The 20,486-nt window shown below is 45.1% G+C and overlaps 1 protein-coding gene across 4 annotated transcripts in view; it reads left to right on the plus strand.

Annotated features, from left to right (window-relative positions):
- The window catches only part of LOC119461126 (ubiquitin-like modifier-activating enzyme 1), a 49,088-nt gene that overhangs the window by 1,287 nt on the left and 27,315 nt on the right, over window positions 1–20,486 (plus strand). The window contains exons 1-13 of one of the 4 annotated variants that reach the window (XM_037722329.2): window positions 2,551–2,712; window positions 4,605–4,678; window positions 5,481–5,649; window positions 6,088–6,222; window positions 7,111–7,217; window positions 7,314–7,404; window positions 10,313–10,445; window positions 10,581–10,678; window positions 12,036–12,182; window positions 17,175–17,345; window positions 17,634–17,738; window positions 17,829–17,909; window positions 18,859–19,011. In XM_037722329.2, the coding sequence (XP_037578257.1) occupies window positions 2,566–2,712; window positions 4,605–4,678; window positions 5,481–5,649; window positions 6,088–6,222; window positions 7,111–7,217; window positions 7,314–7,404; window positions 10,313–10,445; window positions 10,581–10,678; window positions 12,036–12,182; window positions 17,175–17,345; window positions 17,634–17,738; window positions 17,829–17,909; window positions 18,859–19,011 (1,611 nt within the window). In that variant the 5' untranslated portion in view covers window positions 2,551–2,565. Of the gene's footprint in view, window positions 1–2,550; window positions 2,713–3,198; window positions 3,341–4,604; window positions 4,679–5,480; window positions 5,650–6,087; window positions 6,223–7,110; window positions 7,218–7,313; window positions 7,405–10,312; window positions 10,446–10,580; window positions 10,679–12,035; window positions 12,183–17,174; window positions 17,346–17,633; window positions 17,739–17,828; window positions 17,910–18,858; window positions 19,012–20,486 lie in introns of those variants that run through there. The other 3 variants (XM_037722331.2, XM_049671764.1, XM_037722330.2) reach the window with 3 other exon arrangements.

A 20,486-nucleotide genomic window follows, 5' to 3' on the forward strand; every position in this document is an offset into this window, starting at 1 on the left:
GCTTTCTCGCGTTTCGCCATCCCTTGCGCCGCGCAAAAATAATTACTTGTGCACGCGTCGGCGTTAGGGCGGTGAAGGTTATGTAATTTTTCTAACGGTCACGGCACGTTGCAAGTCAACTGCAATTTTCAGTTGGATGCTGTGGTTGAAAAAGCTTTGGATCTATGTGTTAACTTTGCCGCACAACTCAACGCTAATGTGAAACATTGTCTGGGTAACAGATGCAATCAAATGCTCAACTTACTATTTTTGGGGTACGGAATTTCCCAATTTATGTGAGTAATGTAGTCTGTTTTGTTGTTCGTTATTATTTCGCCGCTTTTATAGGTTACAGGGTATGACAAGGGACGCTTGACATTGTTTTTCGCGCTGTGAGGCTTTGATAAAGCTGCTGTTTCTTCCGTTTGTAGTACATAGGCCAAAGCAGGTTAACGTTTTCTGACTGCTAGCATTCACGCTTATGTCAAGCTTTTAATTATAATGTTGCTTAACAATGCCTATGCATAGTACTTACGAAGTTCCCTGCGGGAAAAAAACTTAAATTATGGGGTTTTACGTGCCAAAACCACGATCTGATTATGAGGCACGCTGTAGTGGGGGACTCCCGAAGTTTGGACCACTTGGGGGTTCTTTAACGTGCACCTAAATCTGAGTACACGGGTGTTTTCGCATTTCGCCTTCGTCGAAATGCGACCGCCGTGGCCGGGATTCGATCCCGCGACCTCGTGCTTAGCAGCCCAACACCATAAGCCACTGAGCAACCACGGCGGGTCCTGCGTGAACAAATTAGGGTATTTACTGAGTACGTCGTCTAACTTCTTGAACAGCGGCTAAAGGGCGTTGCCGCTCAAAAGCAGTAAATGAAAATTGGCAAGCTCATAGCCTTTTTCTAATTTGACTCATTCTGGCGTTCATTATTTAAGAACTTGACACATCCTTAATTATTTTTAACATTTTCTTACACGCGCTGGTGGTGGCACCCAGCGCACAATGTAGTCAGCCACAAAATATTACGGACCATGAAATCGGAGAAAAAGCTGAATATCTTCGCAACCTCACAAGGCACCCTGGTATTTGCATTTCGGGCCTCGACTAGAATATGCTAACATTGTCGTATACAGTTTTACTGGCTACAGGCTGCTCGGGAATTGAACGTTTCCTGGGATCCCGTGGTCCGTAAACTTTTGTGGTTGACTGTACTTAATTTTTGTGCTGTCCTTGTTGTCCAAAATTACCCAGATTCACTAGCCCTCTTGTGCTATCGGTAAAACATTCCCTTTGTATTATGTTGGTGGCAATACATTCTGGATAAGTGTTGCGTGCTAATAAACATTTTCGTTGTGATAGCTTCGACTATAGTACTCGGGAACCTGCAGTTTCTCCTGTAAAGCTCACTCCGCCACCTACCAACCAACGCCCCCATATAACTTACGCGAGATGCCTTTAACTGTCAGGAGCGCCAGGAGACTTTATGAACTAATTATGCGTGTTTTGGCGACAGGAGGAAGGAGCGGTATAATTTATAAATGTCAAACTGCGTAGGACTGCTAAAGGACAATGGTCATTTTGTCTGCAGTACCAGGAATTGTATACGTTTTTTTATTGCATTTGTTTACTACTGTTTGGCTACCACTTCAGCTTATACGGTTGCCACGGTGCACTTTCGATCGGGATCGAAGTTGTGATTCCGCAGCCTGCGAAAACAGCCAATCGCGATCGAAACTACGCTGCTTGGCTAGGGTATTACTCTTGCGAAACATTAGCTGCAGCAAATTCTTCGCAGTGTGCAAGGATCTGCCTGTATGCCACCGATATCAATTCAGGAACGTTAAAAAGTTGAAATAGCACGGTACAGACGGGTCTGAAAATGGGACACGCGAGCAGCAACTTGAATTGTACCTTGAAAATTTTCCTGTCTTTGTAGCCGTCTTCTGCGGATCCTTTAACTTCCATTCTTTCCAAGACGCATCAGCTTGTAATTTTGTCTAATCTTCTGTTGACTTCTAAGACCAGGGGTGGTATTCTGTAAGAGTCTACCTAGTCATAGCCTCCTCGATAACTCGAGGAGGCTATGACCTAGTGGACTGTCCATTTCGTCATTTCTGCGACTGTTGATTCGCTGCAGCTTGACGTGTAGGAAGGTGCCAGCCAGTCTCCTTCCTGCACGTCAAGCTGCAGCGAATCAACGGTCGCCGAAATGGACAGGAATGTAAGGTAGACTCTGTAAAGAATACCGCCTCTGTAATAGTAAGGATCGCGGTCCTTCTACGATTGTCGCACACGGTTGAATCGCTGGCGGACATGCACCCGCAGTTTTCAAACGCTGTGGGATGTGTGAAAGTGCTCTCTGTGAGGTTATTTCATAGCGCGACTCAACGATGATAAACTTCACCCCCCGCAGGGAACGTACTTATAGGCACGTGCGACAGGATTTTAACCCCTGCCCTCGCATTCTTCGTGCGCGCGAGCTCGCGGCGCATAGAAGGAAGGTAGAGGCACAGTATCGCGTGCCACGCGAAAACGTCGACCGCGAGAAAAAAAAAAAATGTTTATCTAGACGTCGTCATGGGGACCGCGTTCCGTAGGCCGTCGTCGAACGGCGGTCGCGTCGTCGTCACGCCCGTGAGCGCGACCACTACTGGCAGGTTTCACTGCCGAGCGCCGACCCAGAACCCGCCCAGGCGCGCTGTGCAACGTCCCCGGTCTTCGCAGGTGGGTTGCGCTCGGAAGCCGCGCCGCGCTAAAGGGGCTAGGCCTCGCGTAGTGGCAAACGCCGCAACCCGGCTCGGCCGGCGTTATGTAACCACAGTCGCAGCGTTTCGTTTTCCTCCTCCGGTGGCCGGTCTCACTTAAACCGCCCCGTGAACTACTTGCAAAAGGCAAGGCAACGCATTGCGCGGACGCCGTCGGCGTCTTTTGATTTTCCTTTATGCCCCCTTTGTTTCCGCGCCTGTCGTCGGGAATGACGTGTCCGAGCGACGCCGCCTTTTCGAGGTCACACAGCCGCTGCGCGGGCGCCGCTCGATTCGTACGCGTGCGCGCCACTCAGCTGATGGAGTTCTTGAACTAGCGCCCGCCGAGTTAAAAAAAAAAAAAGTGCCAGAGCTTGCGCGGCCTGGCCCCCCGCTCTAATGACTGCTAACGGAACAGTAGTGGCAAGGCGTCTGCAACTGCTTGCTGTAGTACGCAACTGGCGCTATCGAACTGTCGGCTGCACAGTTTCGTAGATGCTGGCCGAAGCAACGGTGACTCGGCGATGCTTCGGTGAAGAGTCGACGAACTTTTGATCGGTGGCCCGTCCTCATCTACGTAGGAGCCGCGCTGCTTGGCTTTCACGTAGGTGTGTTGGTGTTGCAGTTTGCACCGTTTTCTTTGCCTCTGGTTTCGACGTTCTTGTTCCGAAATGCTCGCCTTGGCGCTGTTGCTCAGGAGGAGGGTGGCTGACCCGACGTTCTCATTGTGCCATTTTTATCTATCACCGGCTCCAACGCCTCCGCGATTGAATTCACAAACGCTGCTGCGAGTCGTGAAGCGTCGTGTCGCCGATTAATTTCTGGTTGAAGCGCCGTTAATTCGTCAGTTTCTCGGTGTTGACATTTGACGCAAAGGCAACTGCTCGATACCGCGATTATTAGGCGGAACTAACTACCCTTTGTTGTCAAATTTGGCAATTGAATACGTTCCTACCTAGCCATATGCGGCGCTGAAGACAATTGACAAGTTTAGGCTGTCAGATGAGTTGTGAATTTTTTTTAAATATACTTCATATTTTAATCATGCCCAAAGTGATGGTCAGTTCTGATGCTAAGACAGTTTATGTGCACTTTGCTTTATGTGCACTCGGAGGATAAATACGCTTGTCATTTCATTGGTTTGTTGATTGCAAAACTTTCATGGAATCCCTTGACCCAGAAACAATTTATGCTTTGTTAGCCATACTATAAACGGTAGTTCCTTGCATAAAATTTGCATAAATCAGAAGGCACTAGGTTTCTGGTTTTCTGCACTGCTCTTAAGCCCTATGAGAATTACAGCATGCTACCAGTGGCCCGATTTGGCTGATGGCTTTTTGCATGATGTGACTGGCTGCATAAATGTCCTTTCTGGCAGCAAAACTGGTGCAACATGTTGCTAAAAAAAATTGTGTATGCTTCCAATGCTAGAAATATTGCACATGCTGTAAAGTGCCGCTAGTTAGCAATACAGTTAAGGTCATGAGGCTGTAAAAAAGAATCGGCAGTAGTGTTAGCCGATTCGGTTTGCAAGTGCCATACTGGAATACTTAGTCATTCCACAAGTGATTGAATGACTGTAGCACTAGAAGGAATTTTGAAACACCTTTGCTAGCAACAGGACATCCATTGATTTCATACAGCACGTCTATCACCAGAGAATACTTAAAAATTGCAAAAAAAAACCTTTGCTGCTGCATCCGGCACCTGCTTGGAATAAAGTATTGTAATTTTTTGTGAATATTTATTGTTTATGTTCCTATAGCGTAGCACGTAGGGGTTGAAGCCATATTACAGGCTTTGACAGTCCAGAACACTGCGTGTGTAAGTGTACGTGCTGATCTTTATTTCTTTTAAACATTGTCTGTGCAGGGGGAAATGGCCCAAAATGGCTCTGCTGCCCAAAACCCGACTGACATCGATGAGAGTCTCTACTCAAGACAGCTGTAAGTGTGATGCATCCTGTGGTGGCATATTAGCCTACAGCAACATCTGCTGTAAAGGCTTTAGATACACCACGGCGGCTGAGTGGTCATGACATGCTGCTGCTGAGGATGAAGTCGTGGGGTCAATTCCTCGCCCCTTCAATGTGGGTAATGTGTAAAAAATAAAAATGCTCGTGCAGATTTAAGTGCACATTGCAAAAACCCAAGATGCTCATAATTTGAAGCCCTCTAGCAGTGTTGCTTTGGGATGCTGAAAATCGTGAATCAATGAATGCTTTTGAAAAGCATGTTGTGGGGTGCTAGAGGGGCTCAGCGCCATCATTGAGATGCTCAAGCAGCCGCAGTCATGAATGCCTTCGGAGGCTGTTTTGCCTTTTAGATATTGTGTACATGTGTAATTGCTTTCATATAATTCTTTTTATAATATAAAGAAAAATATGTCATAACAGCAAATGCACCAAAATTTGCATCAATCTTTCCTAATGACAGCTAGTTAGCTTGTACTGTGTGTGTAACAGATCAGAAGCCAATGGGCAGACGTGCTGCTTGTCTCACCAGAGTCTAGTCAAGTGAAAATTCTGCCATGTCTTATGCCATTCTGCTCATTGGCCCTTAGTTGAAGTATAGAAGTAATAACTGCTCGAGGGTAGTGTAGGTATTCTCACCGTATAAAATGGTTTCCAGTATTAAGTCTTTTGTACAGTGTGTGAACACAAAATTTCGGTTTTGTTTGTATAGGTGATAGAAGTTCTGAGTGCCTTTTGTGCGCAGAAATGTTGCAAACCTGGAGCTCGTTTTGCAGGTATGTCCTCGGACATGATGCCATGCTCCGGATGGCCCGGTCGGACGTGCTCATATCAGGCATGCGAGGCCTGGGAGTGGAGATTGCCAAGAATATCATCTTGAGTGGCGTCAAGTCGGTCACCATCCACGACCAGGGCGTGTGCACTGTTGCCGACCTCTCCTCTCAGGTCTGTTGCATTCTTTTCATGAAACAACTTTGCATAAATGGCTCCTGTGGCAGTATTGTTAACATTGAGTTGTGTATTAATTTGAACCGCATTAAAAAACCTGTTACGATATTGTTATAGCCTGTTACAGTAATAAGGAACATAGAGTTTTGAACTGCATGTTTGAGCAGTTAGTTACACGACATTGCAGTTTCGCACACTGCCTATGCAATCCCCAAGGATTGTGCAAATCACCAACTTCACATACGAGATAATATGGTGCTGTCATCGCATGCATGCAGCAATAGAAGTGCAATTGAAAGAAGTCCAGATAGTCCCAACTTGTCACCTCATTGGTCCGCAATACCTTATCGTAGGTGAAAGCATGAAAGTGAGATTTTTATTTCCCGCCATGTCTCAGTGCAGTTCACATGTTTACATTGATGTTTGTACTTGCAGTTCTACCTGAATGAGGGTGCCCTTGGTAAAAACAGAGCCGAGGCCTGCCTCAGATCACTGACTGAGCTGAACACATATGTCCCAGTTACAGCCCACACCCAGCCCCTCACTGAAGACTTTTTGAAGCGGTTCAGTGTGAGTGGCTTTCCCTGTATTGGACCAGACTGATTTTTTTTTTTTTGCATGCTCGTGATGAAGCATTTACTGTTAGCTAAAGTAGCCCTGTTAGACTAAATTTCTTTATGGTATAGTAAGAGTGCATGTTGTCAGCATTGTGCCAGCCTATTATCTATATATGTATGTAAGCATTCTTATTAAACAGTAATGCAAGCTGCAAGCAAAAATTGAACAAAAAGGAACCTTGTGTTGTAGCGTCTTGAAGATAACTGCCTACCATTGCTTACCACACCCTGATCCAGGAAAAGGCTGTGCACTTTGAAAGCAAATCTCCTATACTTATCTTGGGTATAGATAAGCTTCTTGTCGAAGTAAAGCTCCCCAAGCAGTAGATAATTGCTGGCCATTAGTGGAAGCGACCTCAGAAAAAATGTATGATGATAGCCTTTTTCTGCCTATGTAGCCACATACCATTAGTGGAGTTTGGGCTTGTCAGTAAATGTATTAGTTTATGGAATATCAAAACTGTCCAGGCGTCCACAGGAGTGATGGTGATGAGGCCTACACTTTGCAACAGGCAGGCCCGACTACCACGAAAGCTACCACGTTCTAGCAAAAATGTAATCTCAACTAGAAAATGGCAGTCGGTATAATGAGATTTAAAAGTTCACGCACAAACTTTGTCCAAGTATGGAGGAAAGGGAAAAGGGACGGAGTTGTTGCCTGGCAGAAAGGTACTTAGGGGCCTCTGGCTTCGTAGCTGCTTGCCACAGCTTCTGCAATCGCGCTCACTTTGAACGACAATGCGCAAGCACAAAGCAAAGTAATGTGTTGTAGCTCATACTGAGCACCGTAGTACACGCTGCAGGAAGCATATGAATCTTACCGGTGGTTGTCTTTCGACAGGTGGTGGTGTTGACAGACACTCCGCTGGCGGAGCAGCTGTCAGTCTCGTCTTTCACTCGTGCACACAACATTGCCCTCATTGTGGCCGACACCCGAGGTCTATTTGGGTAAGTACACGAAACTGTTTTTGTATGTGAAAACTTTGATAAGTGATATGCATTGAGAAAGTTGCCTGTTCTCATTTTCATCTCCCTGCATTGCAGCCAGATCTTCTGTGATTTTGGCGAGACCTTCCGTGTAGTTGACACCAATGGGGAGCAGCCGGTGTCAGTCATGGTTGCTTCTATCAGCAAGGTATGTTTTTCTTTTTAACAAAAACATGCTTGGGCTTTTTTATGCTTGCTTTATGTGCGTTTGAACAGCTTTTGAATTGGTTAACGCATGGTACACAAAGATCAAGTAGTTTGCAGTGGGCATCTATTTGGTGGACAATAGTCGCCGACAGGCAAAGAAAGCAGTAGGGGCTCCTAACGGAAAAGCCCGCTGTATTTCGACCTCTGTGACCCCAGAAAATAGTTACCCCCTCTCCAGCTGATGTAGTTTTCACCAACCACAGCTTGCTTGAGCAGGTATGTGGATAGCAAGGCAAGGGGGGGAGAAAGGAAAGATGAGATCAGGTAATCCTCTGGTCTAAAACATCCTGCTGCTGAGAATGAGGGGGACTGGTTCACTTTCTAGCCTTGGCAGCTGCCTTCTGATTGAAATGCAATAGGGTAACACTTTTTCCTAGCATCAGGTGCTTATTAATAAATCCAAGTCGTCCAAATTAATCTGGAGCCCTCTTCTACAAGCATTTCTTATAGCCCCTGCATTGCTTCAGGGCATTAATCCCAGCTTATCAATGCGAGTAGGCTTTACTAGTAGATTCTGTGGCTGTAGCGAGTCAGTAAAAGAATGCCAGTTTGCTTACGGCTTTCGCTTTTGTTTACAGCTGGCTGTCTGAAAGAATCTAGATTGGTCCAAATCGATGGCTGCGATTTTTATTGCACGAGGTTTGTTAGAATAGTTTAAAAATTGAACGGCCGCGTTTTCACTCTGGCTTGTGACATCAGTTGCAACAGTGAACAACCCACTTCAGTAGAGGTGCTTTTCCTTGTACAACGGACTAGCACTGTGGAAAGAGTGGAAAACGAAATGGCATTCCATCGCATTTTGCGAGCAGATATCAGTACTCTGTGATATCTGCGCTAGCCCGTGCTTTGGAACACTCTTAGTGTTGTGCCACCGATTAAAGCCAACTGACCATGAAGAGAAATTGAATAATTTCTGCAGGAATGTTTTGCAGAAAATATCTGACGTAGAAAAAAACAAGCAACAAACCGTTTTTATTGGCAATGCTAATTACATATGTCATCATTGTGCCACAGATAAATGTGGCAATGTCCATGTCTGACATAACACTGAGGTCAGGCCTCTATACCATATCTTTAAAGCCTTCTGCCTAATGCATATAACCTGCCTTGGGGGGCACAAAAATGGTCCTCAAAAGACCTGTGGCCATATTTCATACCGTTGATTGTGAATTAAGAATGAGTCTCTGGAGCCACATGCTTCTTACAGCAGATTGAGTTTTTGGCTGTTGAGGAAAACCTTCAATTCATTGCCAAAAACTGCAGTGCGAAAATTGTTTCCTTATTTATCTATGACCCCTGTTAATTATATGAGCATAATATAAAATTTTTTATTCGTTAAAAAAAAGAGTTCGAACTAGAAAGAGTTCATTGAAATGTAGAAGTAATGAGAAGGGGGAAATGTAAGCGGAAGAGCACACAGCTTGTTCACCGGTGGGAGCCGAACCCACAGTCTCCGTATTACATGCAGAGGTTGGGGCCTCGTGGCCTTTGTCTGTTGGCTTCATTTATTTCTTACAGTAACTTGATTTGCTCAGTTGCCTTGATTCTTATCGCTCTGCCGCAATGCATGTTTTGGAATTTAGGTAATTCGCCTTATGTTGCGGTTTCGTTAACCTTATTTTTTCCTGTTACTATTCTAATTGTGTATTGGGTGGCATAGACCATGTGAATGGAAAACTTGAAGGTAAATATTGGGGGGGGGGGGGGGGATGAAAACAAGTCGGCGAATTTGCTTACTGTGTAGTAGTGTGTGCTGCGACATTGAAGATGTCCCTCCACTGACAACGTACATATTGCATATTGTTGTTACATGCTTCCGTTTGCCAATTTTCAAGGGAAAATTTACTTGGCATTCTAAAGGTACATCTGTGCTCTCTGCTGCTGACATTTTTTTTTTCCAGCTGCACAGTCTTCAAGCTGGTTGCAGAGGAAAAAGGGCTGCTGGCATTCATTGATGGTCTATGTTATTGCTTTTATGATCAGTTTTAGAATTTCGGACTTGGTACCATACCCATATGCCATACCCAATGCCATACTCATATGGCATTTTCAACTTCTCATACTTTTGCAAAAACTAGAGGTTCAAGTTGTTTTAAGTTTCCTCTTCAAAAAAAAAAAAAAAATGCTGGAGTATTAGTTCCCTAAATATTCTAATAGGTATACCTGTTTCTACAAGGCAGTTTCGATTTCAAAACCCAGCAGTTAAATGCGTCATTGCGTCTGATACATTCGTGTGCGCTCCATTCTTGCAATTGCTGCTGCGACTGCCACGTGCAAGCACAACTGGATAAAACACATGCAGCACTCTTGTTTTTCATGAGCATCATCATCGTACTAAGTGTCTTCTTGGTGGACGTCGGCAGATTTTGCCCTGTCATAACGGTCGCAGTAATGTCGATGCTAGGTCTGCCATGTTGAAATCAATTTTATATCGGATGAATATATGGTTGTTTTTCACAGGTTCAATCCCAACTGCAGTAGCCACATTTTAATGGAGGCGAAATAAAAGACGCTCACATACTTAAATTTAGGTACATGTTTAATATAGCCCCCAGGTGGTCAAAATTAATCCGCAGCCGCCCCCCCCCCCCCCCCCCCCACTAAAGCATGCCTCATAATCAGATCATGGTTTTGGCATGTAAAATGCAAGAATTTGATACACATACATGTTTCTTAACATTCATACCTTCCGAGTGTCATCCTTTTATATGCGGAGATCATGTGATAGGGTTTGTATAACTTCTAAAGTGTCTGAATACATCTTTAAACAGGAATTTAGCATTATGGTCACCATGCAGGAGTTATTTGCCTGTGCATAATGAATTACCTTGCTTTGTTTGCGTGCCTAGGACAAGGAAGCAGTAGTAACCTGTCTGGATGAAACGCGGCACGGACTTGAGGATGGCGACTACGTCGCTTTCTCTGAGGTCACTGGCATGACGGAGATCAACAGCTGCCCACCTATGAAAGTCAAGGTACTTGGTAAGTACCATTGTTGGCCGGAGAAGAGTTGAGCTTGCAATTGCAAAGAATCGCTCCACAGAAGTCGGTCAAATTTGTACTGTTCTACTGTAGGGTTCGTTTTTAGCTCTCTTCATGCCTCCTCTTTCTCTCAAGGTCCATACACGTTCAGCGTGGGAGACACGACACAGTTTGGCGACTACACCAGAGGTGGAATTGCAACGCAAGTCAAGATGCCAAAGGACATCAAGTTTGTGAGTGGTAGTGTGTTTGCTTGTGATTAGGCGGGGAGGGCTCACAGTAGGCTGTCAAGCAGGTTTCAGCTTGCAGCTTTCAGGTGTCAAGCATTGTCTTGACAAGCATAATTTGTCACTGTTGGAGCAGCAAAACAAAAGATGTCATTAGCATCACTGTGCAGTCCAGTTGGGACAGCTACATCACATCACTCGGGAAATATCAAAAGCTACATCAGTAGCTGGACCGACATTGTACTTCTGAACAAAGCTTTTGTTTTAATTACCATAAAAACCTGCATATATAGCTAAGCTGCTACATCAGATTTGATTCTGGCATTATATTGTTTCTGAGAGCTTCAGTCAGGGCTAATTTATGGTGTAGTATGATCTGGTAATGTGTTTTTCTGTTTTTGTGACTTCAAAACTGCCCCTTGCATTATATTTGAAATTGTGTTATTCAAGGATATTCTTACGGTGAATGAGTAAAGAAATATACTAAGGCAATGTGTTGTTGTTTCAATGTCTGTCCGTCTTTTTAGCCCTATTGAGGTTCCGAGTTAAGGGGACATGTGGGCCTTTGACCGAAGATTTTTTAAAATCTTTATTCTTTGAGGTATAGCACTGGAAACTCGTATGTATATGTAATTCTTTGTGCTTATTTCAAATATGAGGTCCATTTTTGTTTATCTCCTTTGGTTTCAATTTTATGCTTGTGTCCTTTAAATATTTTGTGCACAGATTTGCAAAATATCGGATGCTTATATTTCTCAAAATAGGGTATCAATGACTTTTGTATGATTCAAGGAATGCTGTAAGACCAACTTTATTGCTATATCTTACCTAGAACATGAGTTGTGTGGCTTTGAAGTTGAAACTCGAAGGAGTGTTTTTCTGGTGCTTAACTTTGAAGTCTCGCAACTCGTGTTCTAGTTAAGGCAGAGCAATAAGGCTGGTCTTACGGCACTCCTTGAATCATACAGAAGCCATAGACACCCTATTTTGAGAAATCTAAGCATAAGATATTTTGCAAACCTATGCAAAAAATTATTTCAAGGAAGCTCATATAAAATTAGAACCAGGGGAGATAACCAAAAATGGACTACATATTCAACATGAGCACGCATCATTGCATATAGGTACAAATTTTCAGCACCATATCTTGAAGAGTAAAAAAGTTTTTTCTAAAACCCACTTCCCCCCTTAAGAAAGCCAGGATGTCGCGCTGAGTATAACCAAATTACCATTAGTTAAAATAAGTTCTTATTAAGAGTAGCCATATTTGCGACACTGTGAGTGCCTAGATTGTTGATAACGTGCTGTCTGTATCACCTCACGGCTCACAAGATTGGCCTTGGCTTCTTTTGTGTCTTCACAGAAGTCACTAAAGGACTCCCTCATAGAGCCAGAGTTTGTCATCTCAGACTTTGCAAAGATGGATCGCCAGGACCAGCTGCACTTAGGCTTTCAAGCACTTCACGCCTTCGAGACAAAGCACTCACGGCTGCCGCGTCCTTGGAATAAGGTAACTAGTCTTCACTTTACATGCGACTAGTGTTGGTAAAGCAAGCTTGGGTATAAAGCCTGCGTTTGTTTACTTGAAACCGTTCACATTGGCAAGTTTGCCTTGCTGGCAATGATGCTTGGTGGTCATTGCTCCTTTGCTACACTTGCAGTCAAGTTATTGTGGCAGTGTAGGGAAAGCAATAGAGGCAAACTGCATGCATGACAGGTCTCCTGAATGTAGTCTTCCAGTCTCGTTGACATTTGTTTCAGCTGGAGAACAGGAAGCATGAACATCTTGCTTAACCACAGTACTTTATTAAAGGAAGACATTAAGTACACCACTAAGGGGGCATTGAATTTTAATTTCTCGCTTTGTTCTTCCATGTTTTCACAAACGCGACACTGTTGCAAGTAACAAACTACGCTGGTTATCTGCTCCAAGAGACTGAAATACAAGGTGCTGTAAAACTCTGCTGGCCTACTTGGCTCCTTAACACGTGTCCACAAGCTACGCCCCTGTAGCTTTTCCTTCATTGCCTCAAAATGTTATCCGTGTATACCAGGGGTTCTCAAGCATGTCGATCCCAGGGAACCCTGCTAAGCTCCATAAAGTGCTAAGGACCCCCCCTCCCAGAACCACTCCGTCTTGCGCAGTGGCTGTGGTGCAATTTTTCTTTATGCCTGTGTTCAACATGGCCGCTGGAATGACGTCAGTGCAAGCCATCTATGCCATCTTAAATGCACGTTAATCTAGTCAAATTTTAGCAGGAGTTCCGTGTACCCATACATTCATTATGTACATTCGAACCCATTTATAACGAACTCTATAGTTATGCGAAAAGCGGTCGTTGTATCAGTAGATCGTTATGTATGGACTCTGCCTTAAAACTGCTCAAAAATTAACAGCACTGAAACTGGCGTCAGCTTCAGTGCTCTGGTTCGAAAACCAGATTTTCAGGGTCATTCTTGTTCACGGTGCGTTCCCGCACCTAGTTCATAACTTCTGTTAGAAACGTCCATCTAAAGAACGAAATGCGGCGTCATGTAGCTCATTCAAAACGGTGTTTGGTTCCGATCACTTGTCATTTCGAAAATGCAAGCGCAGCCGCCATTTTTTATTCGAGAGCTCTTGATCTGTTTTACTGCCAGCGGGACATGACTGTATGCAAGAGCCGTAAAATTGCATTATCTAGGTTGCTTCCTGCAGGAAAAAAATTTGAAGTTCGAAAGGTAAAACATCACCGCAAACCGTTCTCGGCATTAATCGGCAACATGTAAATAAAGCGCCGTTGAACCATGATCTCCTGATAACGGCGTATTAACCGCCAAACCTTTGTAACAGCGTTGCGGCAGCATGTGATGCAACATTCTTACCGACTCGGCCCGCGTCGACAGAAACGCTTCAGCGGCCGTTGTTCCCGTGGCAGAATGACATAGATGGTCATTCTAAATCGTTGAAATAGGCGCAATGCACATGGTTCCGCATGGACAATTGGACAAAAACGAGAGTGACACCATCGTGGCATCCGAAATCGCACCGTTGCACGCCTCCGTTTTGGAAGCGCGTGATCTTTTTCATGGCTTTCAAAATCCACGCGAGGCGGTCACTTGCTCTTTTTGAAGGCCGTATCATTTTCGCAGTTGAATTAGAGTGGGGTATGCGCTGCATTGTGCCCTGTTTTTACCACTACCGGGTTCGAAGCATTCGTTGTATCAGTACGGCAATTTGAAAAAGGTTTGTTATATCTGCAAGCAGTTTCCGTAGGGACAGTCAGAAAATCGTAAATGCACTGAAATGTGATTGTAATAACCATTAGATAGTTACATCTGGGATCGTTGTGGATTCGACTGTATAGGTATTTGCCATAAGGTTCAACCATTTTCGAACAAAGTGATGAGCCTGCATGCATTAACTCAAAATAATTTAAGTACATACCTGGTATTTGGCGTGTTCTTTCGTGTTCTTGTGGCGTTTTGGTGAAACAGCTATGGAATGCTTTTGATATCTTTGTTGCGATAAGATTTTGCAAAAGACCTTCAAATATGTTGCTTGACAAACGGTGCTTTCAACCGTAATTACGATTCAGTATGCAGCAAAAAAAAACCTACTCGTGCTCTTTACTGGCTGTGGTAGCAATGCAACATGTTGCACGGTCAGCATGTCTGTTGAGTACTATGTGTTCAGTAGAACATACATTCAGTCCTTCAGTCCTGCAACATTCAGTGCCCTCAGGTTTCTCCGATGCTGAAATGCGTGCTGTGCTATTGAGCAAGCAATTAAGAAATCATAGTATTTAGGTTAGAGAACCGTGCTTCTCAGTGCTTGCACAAAGGTTTTAAATTAATACATAAATGTTATTTTGCTCCTAGAAGTGCTAGCATTGCGGCATTCAGGGAAAGCCCACCTTAGTAGAAGTGCTTTTCCTCACACATTGGACTGGCACTGGAAATGGTGGGTAGAACATGCATCAATCCATTGCGTTTGCTGGCGAATGTTTGTTTGTTCTGCATTCGCCCTAGCCCGTGCTTTGGAACACTAAATGCTGTGCATGTTTTCAAACCTTCGTTGCTTGCCTTGTTATTAAAGTAGACTTCGATTAACGACTCAGGTGCATTCGATTGTTTGTTTATTTCAATCCTAAAATGGGCATATGCCGGATATTTCAAACTTGACCTGCCAGAATGCACGAGTCTGACCCCTATGGGTTGCCCAATAAGCGACCCCGTTACGTTCAGTGTCTTTCCGCAGAGCTTGGAGGACGTTGAATGTGTTGAACATACATGTGCTGTCGAAACGCCTATTTTTGGCCGGCCCTTATGACATTATCAAGCAATAATGGTAGCTCACAATGTCTAATCGCAGTATTTACCCGAGTCTAGGGATGGGCGCATAGTGAATGAGGTTCGAAGCGAATTCTAAGTGAATAGCGATTCGTTCGAATTTCACGGGACCGAAAAAACGTCCGAATTAACCGAATGCCGAATTCTCAGGGTATCCAGAAATCAATAAGCAAATGCTTACTACGTCAGCACGATTTTATTAGTGTAATGGATGAGCAAATCCTTTTGCTATTTTGCACAAAAGTAGTGCGGAAGCTGCAATTCTCATCATCTCGTGACTGATTGGCTCTCGCAGCGGCGATTGAGGCCTCGCGACTTCCTGCGCAGCAACATTTGCAACACGGTTTGCACATCCAGATTTTTTTCGCCAGTAAGCTGACCGCCAACAGGTCACACGTCCATCGCGATGTAGCCGGTGCTCTTCAACCTCGACAGCTTTGCACTGAGTCAAACCGAAACAACCGTTTGTCGCAACCGTGGCTACCATCGATGCAATTATGAACGGCGACTTTGCGGTGCTTAAGGCACGCGGCCAACGCACGCACAGAGTCAGAACGAAACTACCGTTCGCTGTAACAACTGCAGACGAAATCTCGGTCTCTATCTATGCGATCATGGATGGCCGCTCTGCAGCTTTTTAGCCAGGCGGCCGACGTGCGTATTGAGTCAAAACTAACCTACTTTTTTCCTGCAACCGCTGCAGAAGAAACCGCGGCAGCTATCTACGCGATCATGGATGGCGACCATGAAATCCCACAGCCAACGCATTGTTATGCGTGGCGGTAAGCACAATAAAGGCACAAATAGGCACGAAGCATTGAGTCGTATCATTCACGTACGATTTCCACTGATGACAATGGCGATGCAGACTCCACCGCTTCGTTTCGGTTGTACGCTAGCGCTGTTTCTGCTCTTTTACGTCGCACATTTCCGGCTCTTCAATGCAAAAACATATAGCCTTCGAGATTTATGGTTGGTGTATGGCAGCCATGACGTGAAGCATAGCCTCAGAGATGTGTACCCGCCGTCCGTGGCTTCTGGCTGCCTATTAGGGAGCGCCGAATAATTAGAAAATATCGAATACCTGAATTTGAATCGAAGCGAATAATGAATATAGAATTACTTGATCGAATATTCGACAATACCGAATATTCACCCATCCCTGACAGTCTAACGCTTTTTTTTTTTTTTTTTCAATAAAATTGAGCTCAAGACCACATTAGATGTGCGTATGTGGCAAAGATGACTTTAGGAATATGGCTGTCACTGTGCAATACATATTAGGCCCTTGCCGATTTTTCTTGCAAAAAAATTTGATCCACATTAGATTTAGACTTTATTTAGGAGCTTTAATGTTATCTTTACATTATCTACTTTGGACACGCACAGTGCACACACAAGGTTTAGGGGCATGCTTGAATCGGGCAAATTACCAAATGAATCGGTGGTGTGCTTGATGTTTTTTTCGGTGTCTTGTTCAGTTCTATTAATTTTGTCGGTCCCGTCAGGGACGAATTAGTGGAAGTCGACTGTCTATTCTATGTAAATACTTAACGATGCTGCGACAGTGCTCGCATTAGAGCATTGTTTATACTGGTCGTTGATGCCTGCTCTGCCATCGACTGGCCATAAAGTAGACAAGAGTGCGTATCGACCGATCAGAAAGCTTTGAGACACTTTTTGTGTGCATACTTGATTATGCTTGATATAACCGTTGAACAGCATAAGATGTTATTTTGTCATTTAGGAAATTGAATGCAAGTTGACTAACGGACCACATTTTTATTGACAGCCATGCGTCTTAAGGAGCCGTATTCTCAGTTCAAGGATGCCACTTTCGGTGCACGTTGCTTGGATTAAACCCCAGCATGCTGGATAGGTATTGCTCCGATCAGACTCCTTACTAGGTGTTGTGTCACGCTAAAGTGAAAAGCATCCCTGAAACACTGTCATTAACATAAATACAGCGCCTGACTGGCTGATCCTTGCCAAGGTTCCACTCGGAAGCTGTGTTATTGTGAAAGTGTTGTTTTGAAGGTTTTGGGGGCTTCATGGCATTTCATTTCATCTTTCAAGTGTAACTGCCGACAACTATGGGTTTGCTGAACTGTTGGCAAACCTGGCATGACTTGGTTTTAAGCAGGGTCACTTGGTGGTTAACTCATTGCAGGAGGATGCAGCTGAGGTGGTGGCCTTGGTGAAAGAAAAGAATGCCTCGTTGGCCAAACCACTGGAGAGTCTCGACGAGAAGCTGCTCTCCACTCTGGCACATGTTTCGGCTGGCTCCCTTTGCCCCATGCAGGCAGTCATTGGGGGCATCGCTGCGCAGGAGATCATGAAGGTGAGAGCTATCCGCTATAGAACAATAGAAGGTGTTTATTAATTATCTTGGCAACTACTGTGCATATGCAAAATATAATTGGATATTTAAAATCACAAAAAACTGAATGAGCATATGCAGTTTTATCAAATTTCGTCAAGAAATAACAAAGTTATCTCAATAAGCCATGTCCCCCCCCCCCCCTTCATGTCTCATACTTAGCAGGCAACAGTGCGAAAGCTGCACAAGTAGTGCACTATTAGAAATGCACTTTACCACGATCAAACATTTCTCCCTTGACTCTCGCAGGCATGCAGTGGCAAGTTCAACCCGATCCAGCAGTGGTTCTACTTTGATGCGCTGGAGTGTCTGCCACAGTCGGGGACAGTTTCCGAGGAAAGCGCCACTTCACTGGTGCGTGGTCTGGTATTATATCATGCCCTTCCTTTTTTAAATCTTGGGTTGGAGGCCTTCGTGTGATGAGAACGTCGCATTTCCTTGCAGGCGGACACTCGGTACGGTGCGCAGGCTTGTGTTCTCGGGGCTGATGTCCAAAAGAAGCTTGGATCTCAGAAGTACTTTCTGGTGAGGGCAGCATTTTTCGGCGCTGTTTGCCAGCTTCTCTGTTCCTCTGATAACGTGGGCATTTTAAAACTGAGCCAGTATAGTGTAGCGTTTCCTTCACACAATTTTATCTCTTTATCACTGCTCACGATTGGCCAACTGTGGTGGTAGCATAGGTGGTACACATCTCAGACCATTGACAAGCTGGGAAAGGAAAACAATTGCAATAGGAAGGTCACATTAGCCCGGCCCTGTTCACCGCATTTCGTTAGTCTATTCTTCATTGCAAGCCAAAGTTGTGTGCGCACTGCTGCTCAGCCTATGTTGTATCACTTCACCTGTACTGCATGTTTTACCCCTTTTATTAAACAGCATTCAGTGCAGTATTGAGGTTACCAAGGGGAGGTTTCATCATAAATTTGCAGCCGGCCATAACAAGCCAAATATGCTGGTGCCTATCAGATCACCAAAGCTAAGCATGCGAGAGACCCGGTTTGTCCTGGCATAGAGAACAGGGTACACCTTTTGAAAGGTGCTGCAGTCTCTATTGAAAGAAAGCAAATATTGCAGGCAGAACCTTTTTGCATTTTCTATTCAGTCCTCATAATCAGAGTAATTGAATTTTGATTAGTGTACAGTCATTAATATCAGATTTTTGTCCCAGGCCCAAACCACATGTACAAGTTAATTATTGGCTGCTGGCATAATGAGGAAGAAAAAATCGACTTTTCATTACTGACGGAGCATAGCATAAACACAGTAGTGCCTTTAGTCAAGTGCTCATGTGTATAGCAACTCTGTGCGGCATGCAGTGAACTGGGGTAATTAATGTTGGGAAAACAGAGGTATCACTTGACATACAGCTCTGTTTTTGGGTGGGTGTTTCCTTGCCACTACTGCACAGAAATCGCAAAAAGATCTTTGCATTCACAAATGTGGACACCGTCACTAAATCGGTTAACCGGTGCAGGTGGGTGCTGGAGCCATCGGATGTGAGCTCCTCAAAAACTTTGCCATGATGGGCTTGGGAGTCGAGGATGGCTGCATCTACATCACGGACATGGATGTAATTGAGCGATCAAACCTCAACCGGCAGTTCCTGTTTCGTCCGTGGGATGTCGGCGTGAGTGCCTTGTCTCTTGTTGTTTCTGCGTGGCAGCTGCATAACGTCTTTCCTTTTATGTCCCAACTTATTCAGGCTTTATCGAACCGTAGGCAAGAACCAGGTCACTTGGTGCTTCCTATATGCTGGTAGAAGACCGGTGTGCCATTGTGTTTTAGCAATCGTGAAGCATGCTTAAATTAGTCAGAGTGCTGAGTGTTGCATCTGAGTGCTGAATTTACATTTCCTGCGGCATACAGTACAGTGCAGTCCACTTATAACGATATCGAGAAAAACGAGAAATCTGATCGTTATAATCGATTATCGCTATATCTGGACTGCGAAAAAAAAATGCCGAATATACCTTTGCAGTCCCGAAACTGACACTTGCGATAAAAAATCGACGTTGTATAAAGTAGGCCGTGAAAAATGACTTTTATTTATACCTCTAAATAGCATCTCAATCGTTAGGCACGCTGAAATAAAAATCTGTACTTGCTTTCACGGAAGTTTCGGAGTCACAACCGCCGTGTGCATCGCGTCCATCTGCTGCGCGAACACTGGCGGGTATAATTTAGCGCGCATGAATTCAATGAGCGACTCGATCGACGATGTTGCACTTTGGTTAAACCTCGGGGTCGGTGTCAAAGGCGGGCAATTGTCAGTCTCATTGTCACTGCTGCTGCTGTCATCGCCTCCGTCGCACAACGCCACCGTCTGTCGCGACGACGATCGCCCCGTCGGAGTTCTCTTCGCAGAACGAGGCAGCACTATTTTCACTCAGAAGCTCCTCCATCGAAGCACCACCTATTTCATCGTCAGTAGCGACGTGCTCCCAGAGATCGGACACCACCGTGTTGGTTTCACCCATAGGGTTTTCGTTGTGGCGCACGAAGCCCGCCTTTTTAGTTGATCGGCATGGACACTGCTTCTAGCCTTCATGATCGTGGCGCTCCCGGTTTTCATGATCGTCATATCATCCACTGCGCGAGCTCGTACTTCAAGTGTTGCAAAATTTGCAGCTTCGTCTCGAGAGACGCAGCTTTGCGCTTTGACGGCGCACCTCCCGCTGCTTCCGCGGTGCATAGGCCGCGCAGGCGCCGCTTGCTTATCGCTTTCTCCCCCCTCTTGCAAAATTAGTTTCGTCTCAAGGGGCGCACCTGCCGCTGCTTCCGTTGAGAGAGAGCGCGGCAGGGAGCGCAGGCGCCCCTCGCCAGAGGAGGCGTTGCCTTCGCTTATCGCCTTTCTTCCGCTCTCTGCTCGCACGGCCGCCGGGGACGCGGGGGTGAAGCAGCTGGTGCCATCTTGTGCACGCTGCACCAACTTTCGATGCTCTCCGTGGCTTTCACAATCGGTGCGCGGGCGGGATGCGCTGCGCGGTAGTGGCGGCAGATACGAACTCGCGTAGGCAAACTGTTCGTCCCGTCTCGGTTAAGGGCAACGTAGGAATGCAATTTTCACGATTATTCTGCATGAAAAGCACTGCCCAGAAGCAA

Source organism: Dermacentor silvarum, chromosome 8 (assembly GCF_013339745.2).
Source record: "Dermacentor silvarum isolate Dsil-2018 chromosome 8, BIME_Dsil_1.4, whole genome shotgun sequence".
Lineage (NCBI taxonomy): Eukaryota > Metazoa > Arthropoda > Arachnida > Ixodida > Ixodidae > Dermacentor > Dermacentor silvarum.